General features: G+C 47.8%; 7 protein-coding genes across 7 annotated transcripts; 5 read left to right on the top strand and 2 right to left on the bottom strand.

Annotated features, from left to right (window-relative positions):
- Positions 1 to 27: 27 nt before the first annotated feature.
- On the top strand, positions 28 to 1,211 carry BO80DRAFT_485032 (uncharacterized protein; the record flags this gene model as incomplete). The annotated part of the gene is made up of 3 exons (XM_025723480.1): positions 28 to 291; positions 411 to 1,117; positions 1,171 to 1,211. Exons 1-3 carry the CDS (start codon positions 287 to 289, stop codon positions 1,209 to 1,211), a joined length of 753 nt encoding a protein of 250 aa, XP_025578788.1. The 5' UTR covers positions 28 to 286.
- A 1,306-nt stretch (positions 1,212 to 2,517) lies between these two features.
- BO80DRAFT_340577 (uncharacterized protein) lies at positions 2,518 to 3,039 on the top strand (the record flags this gene model as incomplete). The annotated part of the gene is made up of 2 exons (XM_025715204.1): positions 2,518 to 2,908; positions 2,957 to 3,039. Coding segments are annotated over 2 exons (474 nt in total), but the record flags the coding sequence as incomplete, so codon positions are not given.
- Positions 3,040 to 4,059: 1,020 nt separating this feature from the next.
- Positions 4,060 to 4,796, top strand: BO80DRAFT_491188 (glycoside hydrolase family 11 protein; the record flags this gene model as incomplete). Its single annotated transcript, XM_025723684.1, has 2 exons — positions 4,060 to 4,334; positions 4,397 to 4,796. The coding sequence occupies 2 exons, from the start codon at positions 4,060 to 4,062 to the stop codon at positions 4,794 to 4,796; spliced, it is 675 nt and encodes a 224-aa protein (XP_025578786.1).
- A 198-nt stretch (positions 4,797 to 4,994) lies between these two features.
- BO80DRAFT_462077 (uncharacterized protein) lies at positions 4,995 to 6,832 on the bottom strand. The gene is made up of 7 exons (XM_025722488.1): positions 6,681 to 6,832; positions 6,538 to 6,631; positions 6,302 to 6,489; positions 5,957 to 6,252; positions 5,594 to 5,899; positions 5,387 to 5,539; positions 4,995 to 5,328 (listed from the first exon to the last, which is right to left on the bottom strand). The coding sequence occupies exons 1-7, from the start codon at positions 6,802 to 6,804 to the stop codon at positions 5,131 to 5,133; spliced, it is 1,359 nt and encodes a 452-aa protein (XP_025578785.1). The 5' UTR covers positions 6,805 to 6,832; the 3' UTR covers positions 4,995 to 5,130.
- Positions 6,833 to 8,765: 1,933 nt separating this feature from the next.
- On the top strand, positions 8,766 to 11,249 carry BO80DRAFT_441923 (MFS transporter; the record flags this gene model as incomplete). The annotated part of the gene is made up of 13 exons (XM_025721234.1): positions 8,766 to 8,794; positions 8,888 to 9,157; positions 9,209 to 9,331; positions 9,380 to 9,474; positions 9,526 to 9,587; positions 9,639 to 9,739; positions 9,788 to 10,205; positions 10,255 to 10,384; positions 10,428 to 10,694; positions 10,760 to 10,901; positions 10,946 to 10,985; positions 11,030 to 11,078; positions 11,125 to 11,249. The coding sequence occupies 13 exons, from the start codon at positions 8,766 to 8,768 to the stop codon at positions 11,247 to 11,249; spliced, it is 1,851 nt and encodes a 616-aa protein (XP_025578784.1).
- Positions 11,250 to 11,525: 276 nt separating this feature from the next.
- On the top strand, positions 11,526 to 13,417 carry BO80DRAFT_422296 (DEAD/DEAH box helicase). Its single transcript, XM_025718791.1, has one exon. The coding sequence runs from the start codon at positions 11,735 to 11,737 to the stop codon at positions 13,310 to 13,312; it is 1,578 nt and encodes a 525-aa protein (XP_025578783.1). The 5' UTR covers positions 11,526 to 11,734; the 3' UTR covers positions 13,313 to 13,417.
- Positions 13,418 to 15,895: 2,478 nt separating this feature from the next.
- On the bottom strand, positions 15,896 to 16,490 carry BO80DRAFT_462074 (uncharacterized protein). Its single transcript, XM_025722487.1, has 2 exons — positions 16,186 to 16,490; positions 15,896 to 16,117 (listed from the first exon to the last, which is right to left on the bottom strand). Exons 1-2 carry the CDS (start codon positions 16,386 to 16,388, stop codon positions 16,096 to 16,098), a joined length of 225 nt encoding a protein of 74 aa, XP_025578782.1. The 5' UTR covers positions 16,389 to 16,490; the 3' UTR covers positions 15,896 to 16,095.
- Positions 16,491 to 17,085: the final 595 nt, after the last annotated feature.

Raw genomic sequence — 17,085 nt, 5'->3', positions numbered from 1 at the left:
GCCCAAAGTGTACAAAGTCTGCAAAGTGAAGTTTTCACCCATCGTTATCTACCGATACTAAACACTTCATGTCATGAGTCCCGGTTCCTTCTCTTGCGGTTGAGGGCAATATTCCTGTTCTCCAGTCACTATAGCTATGTTGTCACAGTCTTAACTCCCTGTTCTTGGAGGCTTAACGTGTGCACTAGAGAAAAAAATCCATTCCAAAAGTTGCTGGGTTAATGGGTGTACGTGAATATCGTTCATTAAAACAGTGTCAGATTCCGATAACTGATGACAGGAAGTCATGAGGTTGGTCTTTTCTTTATGGCTACGTGATCACTGATATTCTATCTGTTGCAACTTGGTCTGCCAAGTGCCGAGAACAACACTATAGACATAACATAGCTCAAGCTAACCACTCAGTCTAGAACAATTTCTCTTGTAGCGTGGAAGAAAAGGTGTTCTTTGAATCTCTTAGTATCTGACTATTCCCTAATGGTCCCACACGGTCAATCCTCATATGTTCGGTTAGAGAAGCTCCGTGAATTTGATATCGCTAGGTGGGTATCTCTCCCGCAAACCGTGAATATCGATACCTTCGTCATTGAAAGCAGGCCAGCTTTCTGGATGAAAGAATGTGTTTCATTTCTCAGACTCACGGTTACTGCTATCTTTGACAGATTAAAAGCGAAAGATCGTTATGACTTCTCTGAAACTGGCACAAGTCCACCCTCTTTCCGTGAGCATCGATTCTTGATTAGAATATACGTGCAAAAAGTCAAACCATGGGTGACGAACTTCCCAACGTCATTCAGTGGCAAGTTGCAACAACGTGGTTCTATTTCCCATGCTTTCGAGGATATCGGACCCATGTTGAACGGCTGGAAAGTGCCATCGATGATGCTGATAGCTCGAACTACGCCATATACCAATACTGCCCCTTCCTTTCCCCTTTCTCATGGGGTGTCCTCATTTTTGTCCATCACCCAGTCGACTCCGACATGCCTACTACTTTGGCCATTGCTCGTGACGAGCTGGTCAGGCTCCGAGAGGTTGCCAAATACCATGAAGAAATGGATACTTGGTCGAACTATGAGCCGAGTCGTCGCCCGAGTTCCAGATAAGACATCGAACAGTAAGTTGGTTGTAGTCTCTCAAAAGAATATTACTTACTAACCTGGATGATAGTGAGACCATCTGGACTCGGAAAGCATGAACAAGCTGAATAAGATGGGATATTTGGTTTGGTGTTTTTCCCTCGCCGCCTTCAAGGCTTCAAGGCCCCATCCTTTTTCTACTGTAATCTAGAAAATAAGTATTCTGCAGCGTTGGCTGGATAGTGTTGAGCTTTAATTGCTTTACTTTGATGGCTGGGGATATTTGGAAGCACAGGAAGAGGGTTTAATACCCTTGGGCAGATATGACAAATTGAAATTACCTTCCATACCCCCATGACTGCTGCTAAAGCCATCTTCGTTTCGACTGATGGGACAAATGGCACTCGACCGCGGAATGGGAAATACTGTCAATGCTGCCAAAGGTTTCATGAAGTCCAAATTTGCTTCCTCCCGTCGCACCCCATCTTTTGTTTTCAAGTATTATCCCGTGACTGAACTACGAGATATCCCCTTTCTGCTCTACGGCCTACCATGTGAGAATGTTTCTCTCCGGGTCTTTTTACATCCATCTTAGCACATCGAACTCTGGAGGCGATAACATGCATGTCATTCTACCATCACCTCCTCTGAGTCATGCAACTCTCGTCACTCGAGGTAATTAGCCAGCGCGAGCAGTTCTTATGAGTAAACATATAGTTTGCATAGCCACACCCATACATAATTATTGTATAGCCTTGGGGTAGTTTACCGCCTGTTTAGCTCATATTAGAATTTGAACCATGGCTGGCGATGCGTAGTGACTCAGCCAGGAGACGTAGCGATTAGTTTATCATAGGCAAAAAGACGAGGTATTTAATCCTCTTCTTCCTTCTTTTCATCACTAGTAATTTTCTATCACTTACAACTCTTTTCCAAGCTCCAAGTTCTACACCAACTTCTACACCAACTTCTACACCAACTTCTACACCAACTTCTACACCAGCTTCTACAGTAACCTGGTACATCTTTAAATCAACGACCTCCGCACTACAATTCTACTCTACAAGTTCTACTCTCTCAGTTAATAATGGCTACGAACGAGTTACCGCCTGTCAACAATGTGCAGGAATCAAAGACTCCACTCTCTAGACGCAAGCGTCTCCTGATTATCTTGGGCTCGTGCTCCATTGTCGTTGTCCTCGTCATTGTCGCTGTCTGTCTATCAATCCTGATTTCCCGGCAACTCCACCACGGCGGCAACGATCACAACCAGAGCAATACTCACCATGGGGACAACACTCAAAACGGAGGTGATTCTCCCACCGGCGATACTAGTCACCACGACGGTAGCACTTCCAACGATACTAACACCCATCCAGGACATGGAGGAAGCCATCCCGGCCAAGGTAACGGCCCGATTATTCCCCAAGATGGAGAATGCCAAGTCGTCAGCAAAGTATCCTACACTTTTTATGGATACCCCGACAACGACCCTCCGGGATCAGATATCTCAGAGGACTGTGGCCGCGGCATGGCTGCTGGCGGTATCGGCACCCACGAAAATCCACTCACCTTCGCCACGGCTCCAGGCGAGTTCGACCGATGCGAGATTGTCTACTCGCCGTACCTACGAAAGTACCTGATCAACGAAGACTATTGCGAGCAGTGCAATAAGGATTGGACCAGCCACATCTGGCATGTCGACGTATGGTTGGGAGGAAACTCGACGACCTACGGCAAAGAGCAGCTGAAGTGCGAGAACAGTTTGACCTCGCAGGAGGAAAACGAGGTTGTGATCAAGAATCCGAGCAAGGATCTACCTGTTGATCGTGAGTTTCTCTACAAAGATTTGGTGACACATACTGATGGTATCATAGTTACGTCGTTTTATTTGGGGGGCAACTCGGCTTGCAACCTCGACCATATCTATACGGACTATGAGAAGAAGGACTATTGTTGAAATGTTTGAACGGTTATGATCTGACTCATATATCGGGATGAGGCTTGCTTGGGATATCTTTCATATCTTTATTTGTATTTGAGTCTGGCTGTTTATTATTCGCTCCTTATGAGTTCTTATGTTGTTTGGGTACTGTGCATCACTGATGTGATACGATGTTGTTGATTAGCTAGTCAGGAAAGGCAGCCATTGCTATTTGAAATTGAAAGCCTCATAAATTTTCCAATGTTTAAAGTTGAATGTGCAAGCCCCAAAGAACACGCAGAAATTCAGATGATGTTTACAGCATCGTTACACTGCTTGCCTCGATGAAAATGGTTCTCGATGCACCGAGTACCTGGCCAGCGAATGGTGAAATGAAAGCCAGACAGTGGCCTATCAAGGCATTGGTTGTTTCTAATGGCATCATTTGTCCAATCATGTGGCTCCTTCCATTTCCCTTTTGCTTCTTTTGCTCCCTGATTCTAGCCCACCATTATAAACTCACTTATGTACCTGGATCGATGTTACTCAAGGCTCCTTGCAGCTGCAGTGATAGACACGTATATACAAAGCGCTCGGCTATATGGCCATATTGCAGGAACTATATGCCAAACATTGGTAGAAAATATCCACATGCCTGAATGCCTTGGTGGCACCAGGCTGGTGCGGGGAATGGGCCAATACCTCCCCTGGCGGATTCCAATGTCGACATTAATAGAAACGCGGTGTCAAAGTTGCGCTGCCGATTTACAATAGAGCACATGGATTAGCTCATGCAATTTAGGCTGATCGGGTCCAGCTCCTGCCGATTTCCCAAACTGGCAAGGGACGATCCCCGCCCAGCCTAAAGTCGTTTCAAATTGAACGGTCTAGGTACGGAACGGTTTCACTTCAATATCTCGGCAGGACCTCTCATTGTGACGGCTAAATGTCTTCTGCAGAATCAAGGGTATATATACCCATTTCCCCCCTTGCGGGAACTTTGCTATGTAGCATCAATTCGTCACCAAAAGCACCAGACTTCCATCGTGATCAATCATGGTTCACCTTTCCTACAAACTACTCGCCTGCTTGGCAGCGGCCAAGGCCTTGGCAGTCCCCGTTGACTCCATCGACGAACGTTCAGCTGAGCTTTCCCACAAGCGATCCACTACCAGCTCCACTGGCTACAGTAACGGCTACTACTATTCCTTCTGGACCGACGGAGGTGGTGACGTGACCTACACCAACGGCGATGCTGGATCATATACCGTCGAGTGGTCCGACGTGAGCAATTTCGTGGGTGGAAAAGGATGGAATCCCGGAAATGCCCAGTAAGTGATTAATTCCACTCCATACCTAATCCCTCTATTCTGCAAGCTGACATCAGCAACAGAAACATCACATACAGTGGCACCTTCACGCCTGACGGCAACGGCTACCTCTCCGTCTACGGCTGGACCACCGATCCTCTGATCGAATATTACATCGTGGAGTCTTACGGCGACTATAACCCTGGAAGTGGAGGTACATACAAGGGCACCGTCACTTCCGACGGGGCCACGTACGATATTTACACGGCTACCCGGACCAATGCAGCTTCGATCGAAGGAACTGCCACCTTCACACAGTACTGGTCCGTTCGTCAGTCGAAGCGGGTTGGGGGAACAGTTACGACCGAGAACCACTTCAATGCTTGGGCTGAATTGGGAATGGACTTGGGAACTCATAACTACCAGATCGTGGCTACGGAAGGTTATGAGAGTAGTGGATCGTCGGATATCACTGTTGAGTAATTATGAAGGTCATTGGTTTCTGTACGCTGGTAGTATTATGAAGCAGCCATGCTTAAAGCTGGAAGACGAGATGAAGTCATTCTTTTGACGTTTCTCATATATTCTCAATATACCCCTATTCCTACATTTATCCAGTCTAGTTCTTATGGATATAACCTGGTACATTAGTTCTCTCCTATATGTTGCACAGGTTATTTGGTTGAAAAATACGATAGAATAAGAAAGCTAATAGGGGAACCAAGGAAAGCAAAGCGAAGATAGAAAGATCTATTTGTTCCGCTCTCTGCACAGGAATGGAAAAATTGAGGCCCATGAATCCCGTGACCATCCACACTCAAGCCATCAGCTCCGCTTCCTTTCTTTTCAATTTCTTCTTCTGTCTATTCCTCAGCTGACGCTGGGTGACAAAGTACCACATGGCCAGTGTGAGCAGAGTTAATGGCACCGCCAGCACGATGAATATCCAAAACTGGCGTGATATCGAAAGCTTGTCTCCGTTTGCGAAATCGAAGAGATTCATGCCGAGTATCGTCTGCGGATGTCAGTCATCTTATCTGAGTATCTCTTCAGCAGCCACTGACTTTACGCACCGAAACAAAGCTTGCAGGCAAATATATCAATGTGACGAGTGTCACTACCTTTACTGTGGCATTGTCGTCGAATCCCTCATCGGTAAGCTTCAACATCGATTGGTTGATGTCTATTATCACTGCCTGATTCCTCTGACTTAGGGCGACAGCTAACTATTTGTGATTTTCGTTAGTACCAGGCTATATGAGTGTGACTTTTAAACCTACCAATTCAGAAATCCCCTGCGCCTTTCTCTCCAGTACCCCTACACTTCTCAGGTGTCCCTCCAGGTTTACTTGGTATGAAGCAAGGTCACCAGCAGCCCTGTCGTAAGCCTTCTCGGTTGTGAGACCTTTGAAGTATAAGAGAGCATTGATCTCTTGCATCTTACTTATTGTCGCCAGTGCAACACCCATCCAGGATGACAATGGTAGGATAGTGTCTCCCAAATGCTGCGGTTTGAGTAGTTCTAGAAGGACATTTTGATCAATGTCTTCTGACTTTGAGAGGTCCCGCGTGAGTGCAATATCTGCCTATTCCTCACTATCAGCATCTTTGGTCCAGATTTCAGAGTCAGAGATTTCACTGACAGAACTCTCTAGTTGGTCACCTATGTTTCGGATACCCCATCTCCAGTTCACCAGATAAGAAGACAAAATAAGAGAATGCAATGAGAACCAGTCATGTCCCAGGAGGCTTGGACCATCAGCGAATCTAGTCTCAACCTGCTGCAGTAATTTGGCACTAGGTTTGGCGTGGAGAAAGACCCATAGATTGCCACTTCCGGAAGGTTTATATCGGTGAAACACGCCTATCTGGCGTATTGTCCACTTTGTACTTCCGTTAACTTTATACTCGTCGGCGTAGGTGAGAAGGTACTGCATATCTTCTATAATCAGCATATGCTTAACCAGTTCGCAGATCGTCAGCGGTACCGTATGAGCCATCTGGTCTCTGTTTCACTTTCATTTCTCCCAGTCCAGCATCCGAGTTACGCGGCTTATCACCGAACGAGACGACAATGTCAAAAAAGTCTGCCTCTATTTCATACAGTTTCATCAGCCTACACAAGGCCTGTTCCGTGATTTGCAGAGGATTGATTGAGTTGCGAGAACATATTGATCTGGCATGCTTAGTCTCTGGGGGTTCAATGGATTCCTGCACTACCTACACGATTCGTGCATCTGGCTTGGTGTTTGTTGATATATAACTTTCGAAACTCTCGCTGCGGGTAAATAGTTCATCATGCTTTTTTGCATTACCCGCTGATGCAGTCAGTCAGTTTCCCGCTTTATGTTGGTGGGAATAACAAACACGCATAATCTATTAGGCGAATCTCGGATTTCTCGGGCTGGGTGATCAGAGGAGGATAACGCAGGTAAGGCAAAACATATTCATAATAGCCTCCATCAATGTCGCTAGCACTGATTGCTGACATCTCATTAACACCTGCCCATACAGCCTCACCAGAGATCGATAATAGCAGGACGAAGGTTATGAAGCAAGGTCAAATATATTGCCCCTTTCTCGGAAGGGTTCTGACTGACGTGTTACTGGGTCTGCGAGGCAGAATTACGTGCGCCACCTAGGCAGTATATCAAGCAATAAAATGCAATATTAATCTGGCTATGGTGGCACAGCCTCCACAGCTACATTATCGGACGCACCGCCTCCTACATCTGGAAGGCTCAGCAGATACACAAAATTGGCTATTTCCACGAAGGTTTCGACCGCTCGGTAGGATGATGACCACCTTCATCCATCAGTTTACTCGGTCAATTTCTCGCAGATCACTATGATATTGTCCGTTAGCAGTGGTGCCCATGGCAACTCGTCGACAGTGCTTACTCGATTTCATCCTAACGGGGTCAGTAATCATTCTTTTCATCAACTGGGAATTAGTCATTCTTGGCTTACCCTGGTGACGATCCTTGGAGCGTCAAACACAAAGCGCTCATTGACATGCTTTATTTGCAAAAGGTCAGCCGTAAGCTTACTTGTGACCATAAATCGCAAGTTAAACCCAGCGTGCTTACGCGAACCCTGATGTCGTATCGAAAGATACTTCTGAGCCTTGCTTCCAATTTCTCCTTTCTGATATACCCAACAAGATCCTGGTTGATGATATTCTCAATGAGTTGAACCATAGCGATAGCGAGACAAGGCTATCAAGTTGTCGGTAGATTACGTGATGGGGGCGGGCAATTTTGAGCTTTCAGAGTTCAAGGCTTCCTTTCGGGCGAACAAGCACTAAGAACGGCCGTGCGAGCAGAAACCCGCTGGACACGAGGCTGAGGAGATGTGGGGGTAGGATTACCGGGCGTGGATGACCGGATTTGTATCAGGCTGTTGAGGCTGAATGGGTGAGAAGCCCCGTGAAATCCGACTATCGCGAACCTTCTTTGGGCCTTCACGCCTTGATTCCTGAAATGGAAGGGTCTGCTGATGATTCACTCCCATATTAGTACAGGACGCAGCCTCGCGGTGAGGCGTCATCTATTGGCTGTTGAGTGCGGGGAAGCCTCCCTAGATCTCTTTTGTCGGGCGCAACCCCTCCGCAACCATTGTTGTGCACCTCGGCCATACAGCATGTGAGATCTTCCACCAGGTCTACGCAATCATCAATTGCAACTTGTGAAGATATCGACACGAGCAATATCACTACCGCGCTTCCCGCCAGAACAGGCGATCGGGAAGCATATCATTCTGAAGGTAAGCCAATGTGCAGAAAAGCAATATGTCTGAGCTGTACGAGGCACACCTCCGAGGACTCTTGTTAATGCATAGGTGGATATTAGTTCCTTAGAGAATGGCGCCAATCAGAGGAGCTTTGGCCCTTCCTTCGATGGTCTCTGAGTTCACATGCCTCACTATGTGGAGTTATGTTCGTCATTACGATCGTTACTGATAGACAGCAGCTCCGGATTAATCTGATTGTATTTTACACCGAGCCTTATCACCCGGAAAATATCCTTATGCGCCTACCAGGATCGAAAGGATTCCCGAAGTTAGGATAGCCCGCTCGACGATTGGTCTTACTCTGCAGGCGAAGTAATGCGAGGTGCGTGTTACAGACAATTACATTATGACTCCCATGAGGCTGGCCAGGGCTGGCATTCGTTCGAAATACGAGGTCTTGCTCCAGTACGGGCCACAGCCTCGTCCTAGGGCCTCTTGAGCCTCACAACTTTGCCCAGGGTGCATCTAACCTGTGACCCAATGAATTGAAAAAAACCCTCCGCTGGGATGGATTTGTTCCTTGGTTACCTACCCACGACATCAAATTGGTCTTCTTGACCTAATCGCGAACAACTGTACAGTGGACTTGCTATAGACCCCAGTACATATCCTGATAATTATTGGCTCCTCGGAGGGTGAAGCGCTCCATTCGTCAACAAAATGGAAAATTCTCCTTCGACTGTCAGACGGTGAGTGAGATATCCCTTGCGTCTGATAGCACATGCAGGACTTCTTCTCTGAACGCACTTCTCCTTACCTTACTCACTCTAATGCAACCCCAGGCACCGGAATCCACTATGGAGTCGAATGCCAGATGAGCTTGAAAGGGACGTGCGCGGATTCCACAAGCGAGTTCAACTAGAAGACGTCGTAGATGTCGATCTACTTATTCGAGGAGCACGTATAGCTCAAAATCCGACAAATCTCGCGATTCCCGGTTTGACGAAGTCAGAAAAGAAGGCTCTGGTGGCCGAGAAAACTTCTGAATTCTTCCAGCAATCCAAAGATCTCAAGGTTACAATACTAACAACTGCGTGTGCTGCAATCACACAGTGAGTATACCCCGCAGCCAAACAAGGTGACACAATCAATGACACATGCAGGGGGTGGCAGCAGTCATCCATAAATGCTAGTTCAAACTTCTGGAAATGCGCCTTTGGTCAGGAGCACAATGAACTACTGGCCGGGCTGATTGATGCGGCCCCATGGCTATCTGGCAGTATAATGTGGGTACATTCCCTGTCTCTAAGAAGATTTATTGACCGACTGTTTAGAGGGGCATGGTTGAGCGATCCTCTACAAGAGGGAAAATACGGTCGACGACCTGCACTTTTTGTGTCTGCTGTATTCTGCGCCGCGTGTGTGCTAGGTATGATATTAAAGATTTACATCTTCGTCTTCGGTTGCTTATTATGAACAGGAAGCGCTCGGTGCGAAACATGGCAGCAGCTGCTGGCGTGCCGTTTACTTCTCGGAATAGGGGTAGGCTCAGACAGTTTAGTACATATAGTCAACAGCCACTAAGTTCATTAGATCGGAGCAAAAGCGTCAATCGCCCCTGTATTTGCGGCTGAAGCAGCAGTTGACCATCTCAGAGGCCGACTTCTAATGATGTGGCAGGTGTTTGATACTTTGTAAGATTCCCCGACATGGATATCTGCTACGGAACTAACAGATTCCAGTGGAATATTTCTCGGCTTTGCTGTTGTTTGGATTGTTGACCACAACTGGAGGATCGTCTTAGGATCAGCTGCGATACCCGCCATCGTCCTCTTATTCCTCGTGTTTGCCTGTCCCGAGTCTCCTCGATTCCTCATTCGAACAAACAACTATCAAAAGGCTTATGAAAGTCTCCGCCATCTCCGTGGAACGGACATTCAAGCTGCACGAGATCTGTATTATATACACAGTCAGCTACAGACAGAAACCGAACTGTTGCTGGAAACTCCTCCGGGAAATTGGTACAGTCGCGAGGCCTACCAGGAGGTTTTGAGGAATATGACCTTTTTCCAGCGAGTCAAAGCTCTCTGGACTAAGCCACGAAACCGCAGGGCTTGTCTGACTGCGTTTCTGGTTATGGCAGCACAACAGTTCTGTGGGGTCAGCATACCCTTGCGTCATATCTTTATCTGCTAACGCTGGTTCACAGATTAATGTGGTTTCTTTCTACTCGTCTATGCTCTTTGGTACGCTATCTGCAAAAAATAGCGTAGACTCGTGTCCCTCGGGAAAGCCCGGATTCACGGCAGAAGATGCTAAAACGGCCTGGCTGAACTTTGGTAATAGCCTCACTACTGTCCATTCCAAGGCTAATACAAGTAGGATTCGGTCTCGCAAACTTCCTCTTTACACTCCCGGCTTACAGGTACATTGACTGGCGCGGTCGTCGATTCCTCCTCCTCATTTCTTTAGGGGGGATGTTTTTCTCCCTCCTGGCTATAAGCCTTTTTCTCCGCATACACGACGCCAATGTCCGCCTTGGACTGGTTGCCACCTTTACAATTGGCTTCTTTACCTTCTTCTATGGGATCGGGGCCGGACCAGTCCCGTTTACTCTATCTGCCGAGGTGTTTCCCCTCGCGTTCCGCGGTATGTTTCATTCCTCATCTGCTATTATTCGCTTTCGAGTGGCCACGGTTACTCATAGGCCATAGAAGTCGGAATGTCCTTTAGCGTCATGGTCAATTTCCTCGGATTAGGGCTTTTGGTTCTCTTTGTCCCGAAGCTGATCACTGCGTTTGGGGGAAAGGATCCAAGCGATGCTACCGGACAATCGAACCTACTGTTTCTGTTCACGTGAGTACCTCCTCTACTGCCTGACGCTACTGACACATTGCTAGGGGACTGAATGTGTTTGCCTTTGTGCTTGTGTTTCTATTTGTAAGTGCCAAACACCTGTTACCTGAAACCTGCTGACGGCTCAGGTCCCCAGCGGTCTGGCCAGAGTCAACCTCGAGGAGATGAACTTTATCTGTACGTCTTCCGCTGACAGGAACAGCAAGATGCTAACTGCGTCTAGTCAATACGGAGACCTCCCGCCATGTCCAGACTCATTTGGACGGGCTGAAGAGGGTCTGTGGTGGGAAGAACCGACGTGCAGGCTTGGAATACTCCTTAGATGATGTACATGGGCCTGTTGAGTGAGTAAAAATCACAGATCCCGGGTCTAGTTAATTAGGGTGTGTAATGTTTAATGGAAAGTTCCACTCCAGCAAGGCTGATTGCCACTCATGCTCTGGAGTATACCCACCAGTTCTCGAGATAATCCGATTTTATTCTGCATCAATTCCGCCCGAGGGTCTGGAACTACCTGAAGTGGATCCACGAACCAATCAACGCATGCTTAGTCATGAAAGTGGGCTCGCTGGCAGGCTTGGCAAAATCTCTATCGGGTGCAAGTGCTTCTACCAGATTGTTTCCCAACGACGCCCAGCATCCCAAAACAAAACCAACATGAGATGAGAACCTCTCCCACAACTTCTCTGCCTCGCTTTCTGCAGGCCATAACCCGTCCACTACCCAGGCGCCATACGACCTTGCAATTTAGTCCGCCATTAGGCAGGTTCTTGAAAGATAGAGCCTTCATCATGACAGGACCCATCACCGATGGCGCGCAGCCGTATACCACCATGGCCGGGAAGCTGGACTCCAAGCTCCTGCAGGCCCTCGATGTCATGGGGTTTACGAATCTGACCCCAGTCCAGCAGCGGGTTTTGACCGACCTGCCCAATTGGCGCAGTGACTGCCTTGTCCAGGCCAAGACCGGCACTGGCAAAACCATCGCCTTTCTGCTCCCTGCATTGCACTGTCTTCTCCAGGGATCGTCCGCAACCCCCAGAGGTCAGGTTGCTATCTTGATCATTACGCCCACGCGTGAACTGGCCCAGCAAATTGCCAAGTCTTGTGATCAACTGACCTCGCAACTGTCGACCCCTTTGCGGTGCGACATCGCCGTGGGTGGAACTGCTCGGGCATCGGCCTTTGCGCGCTTCATGAGGGAGGCTCCATCCGTTCTGGTCGCCACTCCCGGTCGCTTGAAGGACTACCTGTCCGACCCCGCTGCGGCCGAGAAGATGTCTAACATCCAAACCCTGGTGTTGGACGAAGCCGACACGATGCTTGAGGCTGGCTTTCTCGCTGACGTGAAGCAAATCCTCCGGCTTATTCCCCCCAAGAGTACGGGATGGCAGGGCATGTGTTTCTCCGCCACCGTTCCTCCCAAGGTTCGAGACGTGATCAACGTGGTGTTGAAGCCAGGCTACAGTAGCATTTCCACCATTGAGAAGAATGAGGCCCCCACGCATGAGAGAGTACCCCAGTACCACGTGCTGATGTCGTCTGTGGCAGAGACCTTTACCACGCTTACGTCTTTGATTCAGTTGGAAAGCAGGACCAGCTCGAAAATCATCGTGTTCGGCGTCACTGCCAACATGGTGGCTCTCTTTGCGGCGGCCTTTGCCCGGGGCTTGACGCCGTTGAAGGTGTTCGAGATTCATTCCCGACTCAGTCAAAGCGTTCGCACCAAGACCACGGAGCAATTCAAGGAGGCGGATTCCGGGATTTTGTTCGCGTCAGATGTCATTGGCCGTGGCATGGACTTCCCCAATGTCGACTTGGTGATCCAGGTCGGACTGCCCACGAACGGGGAACAGTACGTTCATCGGGTCGGTCGTACGGCCCGTGCCGGCAATGACGGTCGCGCCATCATTCTTCTCACGGAAGCCGAATCGTTTTTCATGAAGACCAATCGCCACCTGCCCATCAAGCCCCATCCCCAAACCGATGCGATCACTGCGGGCGCTGCGTCATGTACGGAAACCGTCACCAAGGTCATGTACACCATCGAGGAGGAGAAAAAGCAACGTGCCTACTCGTCTTTCATCGGCTTCTTTGCGGGGTCGGGTCTCCTGAAGCAGCTTCGTATCGACAAGGCTGGTCTTGTTCAACTCGCCAACGAGATGGCCATCAAGGGTATGGCGTGCCCGGAGCCCCCACCGATGGACAAGAAGATTATTGGCAAGATGGGGTTGAAGGGCGTTCCCGGATTCAACTATGCCAGCGGGGATGACTTGGTTCGCAGGCCCCACCATCGTACTTCGGGCAAGCCTCGCGATGTGCTCAGCCATGGAGGAGACCGACGAGGAGGAGTGGAGAAGAGACGGGGTGGAGGAGGTGGCCGTGGGCGTGGAGGGAGTCAGAGAGTTTGAATCTCTGCTTAGATTGCGAGCGATTTCGGCAAGACCATAGAATTAGATTCCAGTATAATGCAGATGCTAGTATAGTTATTGGAAATACCGATCATAAATGTTATACATTTTGTACAGCTGTATTGGGCGATGACTAGGTATCGTAGTCCAGTTGACTATTTCCTACCACTGGTATATTCGCTATGTAGCAAAATTCCGACATTCCAATGGAATCTATCTACTATCCAGTTTGGTGTTGTATGTTTGTTCTGCCAAGTCTCTTTGTTCCGGTCTGGCTTCGTCAATCACCTGGGTCTCTTTGTTTCTTCCTTTACCTATATCATACAACCACGCCATTCTACCACAACAACGCTACCATGATCCTCTTCTTTATCCTCAACCTTATTCATCCGTCAACTTCCCAGTACTGACGTACTCCTCCAACGACATATTCAGTTTCATCCATCATAGACTCGCTCAGTTTCCACAAAATGCTCCCAACATCGGCAAAACCAGGCCTCTGGTCTTTGACGCGGCGCAGGTATCTAGCACCGAGTGGAGGAGTTCCGAAACCTGTGAATTAATCTTTCTGCCAACACTTGAACACATCACCACCTTGAAGCCTTTCAACTGAAGTATCCTCCAAACCTGCACACCTCCATCATCTCCCTATCCTTACCCCTTCAACATCCGAATACTAACCCGATGTCTTTCTACCAGCCCGCCGCTTGGTCCTTGCCAATATCTCACGATCTCCAACTTCCGATTTATATATACAACCATCATCCAAAATGCAGCAACACGCCTGCTCTATACGGAATCTTCCTCTACCAAAACAACCCAATATACTCTCAGAAATGCAATCTATAAACGAAATCGTCTATATAAAGCCCCCGAGTATCCACGATAGAGCTCACCATCCATCTCCAGCGATCAGCATCACTCACGTCCTTCCACTACAATCCTCTCCCAGCTCGTCTTTTCCGATCTCCCTGCGTTCTGCTTCTCAATCACCGAGAAGTCGAGAAGTTGCTAGACACAAGAAGTGACGAAAAGGCCTGTTGGATCTATCCCTATCCCCACCCACACCACCCTACTCTACTCCACTCTTATAACTTTACCCAATTCTTCGGCAATATGTCGTCCAACCAACAGACTGGAAATGACGATGTGCAGGTCAAGGAAGCCACTGTCGGTATCCGCGCTCCGCTGTTGAGTCTGAAACAGATGGACGACGCGGCGAGGTCGGCTAAGACCAAAAGAGAGGAAAATAAGAAGAAAATAGCGGCGGAGGCTTCCAAGAAGGACTAGAATGGTGGTGAGGTCTTATAGGTGGGGTTTCCTTTTATACAGGTGAGGTGGTGATGGAGGGAGTGGGTCTAACAAGCTTCGATGATGTTATGCCCCATCGTCTATCTCGGTAATCGAAAGCTTAAGTTTCACGAGTTCGAAGCTTGGGTGCATGATTATGACGGTGGGTGATTCTTCCTGGCATCATTGACTTGGGGTTCTATTTTTAGGAGGAGTATCGAGTGCACAGAATGAGTATTATGATCTGGATGGCTATGGTGGGAGGTCTGGGAAATTGATCGAAGGACGGATTTCCTATGGGTGGGAAAACAGAAACACAAAAAAAGCGGAAAAGAAGAAACCCACAAAATAGTATTTCGGTACTATCTGCCTATCTGCCTTGAGGCAATAATGAATTTCTTATCATCTACAAAATGACATCCAGCTGTAGCAATGTAGGATACTTAGATGACGCCATACATAACCTGAACCAACCCACATCACTCAAGCATTAAATGTTAGTCAGCCTTAACCTCATCCAACTCCTACCTCGACCCTGACACACAATAGGGCTTTCAACAATAATACCCTTCTTCCAATGCCATTGACAAATACCACCACCCCAACTCAAATCCAACACGCAACCCACCAACATCACCAAACCCACATCAAAATAAACAATGCAATACACACAGTACAGTCAAGATAACAATAAACAAGTGGAGTCTGCATCAAGTAGTATCTAATCACTACTATCTACCTCCCCTCACATTAACACACCATATTAATCCCCCCTCACATTAACACACCATATTAATCCCCCCTCCCCTTCTATAGAATCTAATTGGCCAACCCACCCGCCGCTGTAAGCCAGTCTACCCTAGATGATCGCCGTTCTATCCGAGTAGTCTATTTTAGTGCTAGCCTGCAAAGTGGGTCCTCTTTCCGCTGGAAAGGAGAAAACTTTGGTTTGTGGTATGGTATCCGTTCCCGCTGTTTCAAAACTTGTTTTGGGTCGAGTGATAAGGGGAGGATGATGTCTACGTGATGACATGAGATTCTTTTAGTATTGCTCTGGCTGTTTTGGTTGATATCATACGAGTACAAAGTTTGGGATTGGATTAGTGGTTTATTGTCTCATTGTACGGAGTACGGGGTATCTGAAAAGTTTGCGTGTCTATTAAGTAATATTATCCTCGTGAGTTGTACCACTAGGTAAACTATACTATACTATACCACTAGCTATATTCTAATTAGCGAAACCATAATCTATCATACCCATACGACAACATCTACAGTATCACTGAAAGAAGTAAGATAGTAAGTAAAGCGTACATAACCCGCGATTAATTAAATATTATCTAAATTCCCATAACCATCATCATCATCATAAAACAAAAACTCCATCCATGCCATGCTCATGCTATCCCCCATCTAAACACCATTTTCATAGTTTATTCGTCGAGATTATTATATGCGTCGTTGGTTTGTTCGTGGTATGTTGTAATCCTCGCTTAGAAGTGGAAGAACTTGTACCTATTCCATCCCGTTAGCACACTGCCTCTTTACTATCAACCCAGGGAGGTGGACAAGGGGGAACATACTTCCGCGAGAACTTGGCTTTCCAACCATGTCCACTCGTCGACGACTTGCTGCACGAATCCAAATGCTCCTGGGATCCGTTCTTCATGTCCTTGAAGGCGGCTTCGACGTGGCTTCGATCCAGGCTGCGGGGGCTGCTGCTGCGGCGCGAGGAAGATCCGAGGCCGTAGGATTCAGGGCCGATCAAGGGGTAGGGGATGGTCATTGTGGAATGTGATGTGTTCAGTAGATCGGTAGGTAGGTATTTGTGACGATGACGTTCGTCTGGAATGCTCTGCTGAGCTGTAGAGGATTGATGAGGAAAGAAGTGATGCTTTGTTGCTGATGAATCCTCAACCAGACCAGAGGAAAGGCAGTTTATATAACTTTCCAACCCATATAAACCACGTTCATTTAAAAAGGAAGAAAAAAAAAAATCACATTCCAAAAATAATCCCCGGCACACTCGATCCGATGGTCGATGGAAGGACTAGAACGTGGCACATCCTCCCCCACTAGCACTGCTTCGGGTTTAGACTGTCGATTTCCCGCGCGCGACACAAGCAACGCCACCCATCTCTTATCAAATCACGCATACAAAAAATCTCTTCCCTCCCAACTGATTGACTCACCCCAACCGCCGACTTAACCGGTTGATTCCTCGGAGGGATTCAATCGGTTGGTTGGCATCATTTGAACATGTAATGGTTATTGATGGATGCGTCGAGAACGTCGTGATGTGTGTACGTAACGGTTTCCTGTTTGCCAGCCCCTGGATATTTCGGAATGTGGGTGCGGGCTTGCAGCAAGGCAGGTGGCTTCCCGACCGTGCGTGTGCTATCATCCGGTCGCTTCATTTGATACTCCTGTTGATCGCGCTGTCTATCAGGGTTTGAGATATTGATTCGTGATGATTTTGCCGT

The sequence above is a fragment of the Aspergillus ibericus genome (genome assembly GCF_003184845.1).
Source record: "Aspergillus ibericus CBS 121593 unplaced genomic scaffold BO80scaffold_6, whole genome shotgun sequence".
In the NCBI taxonomy this organism is placed as follows: Eukaryota; Fungi; Ascomycota; class Eurotiomycetes; order Eurotiales; family Aspergillaceae; genus Aspergillus; species Aspergillus ibericus.
The sequence above is the reverse complement of the archived record's forward strand: the minus strand, read 5'-3'. Positions and strand labels throughout refer to the sequence as shown.

Excerpts from the sequence above, each read along its gene's own strand:
- BO80DRAFT_462077 (XM_025722488.1), bottom strand. The coding sequence starts at position 6,804 with ATGTCAGCAATCAGTGCTAGCGACATTGATGGAGGCTATTATGAATAT. Across the intron at positions 6,253-6,301 it reads GAGACCAGATGGCTCATACG|ATATGCAGTACCTTCTCACC; the intron begins GTACCGCTGACG and ends TGATTATAGAAG. Across the intron at positions 5,329-5,386 it reads TGCCTGCAAGCTTTGTTTCG|ACGATACTCGGCATGAATCT; the intron begins GTGCGTAAAGTC and ends TGACATCCGCAG.
- BO80DRAFT_422296 (XM_025718791.1), top strand. The coding sequence starts at position 11,735 with ATGGCCGGGAAGCTGGACTCCAAGCTCCTGCAGGCCCTCGATGTCATG.
- BO80DRAFT_462074 (XM_025722487.1), bottom strand. The coding sequence starts at position 16,388 with ATGACCATCCCCTACCCCTTGATCGGCCCTGAATCCTACGGCCTCGGA. Across the intron at positions 16,118-16,185 it reads AAAGCCAAGTTCTCGCGGAA|GTACAAGTTCTTCCACTTCT; the intron begins GTATGTTCCCCC and ends GGGATGGAATAG.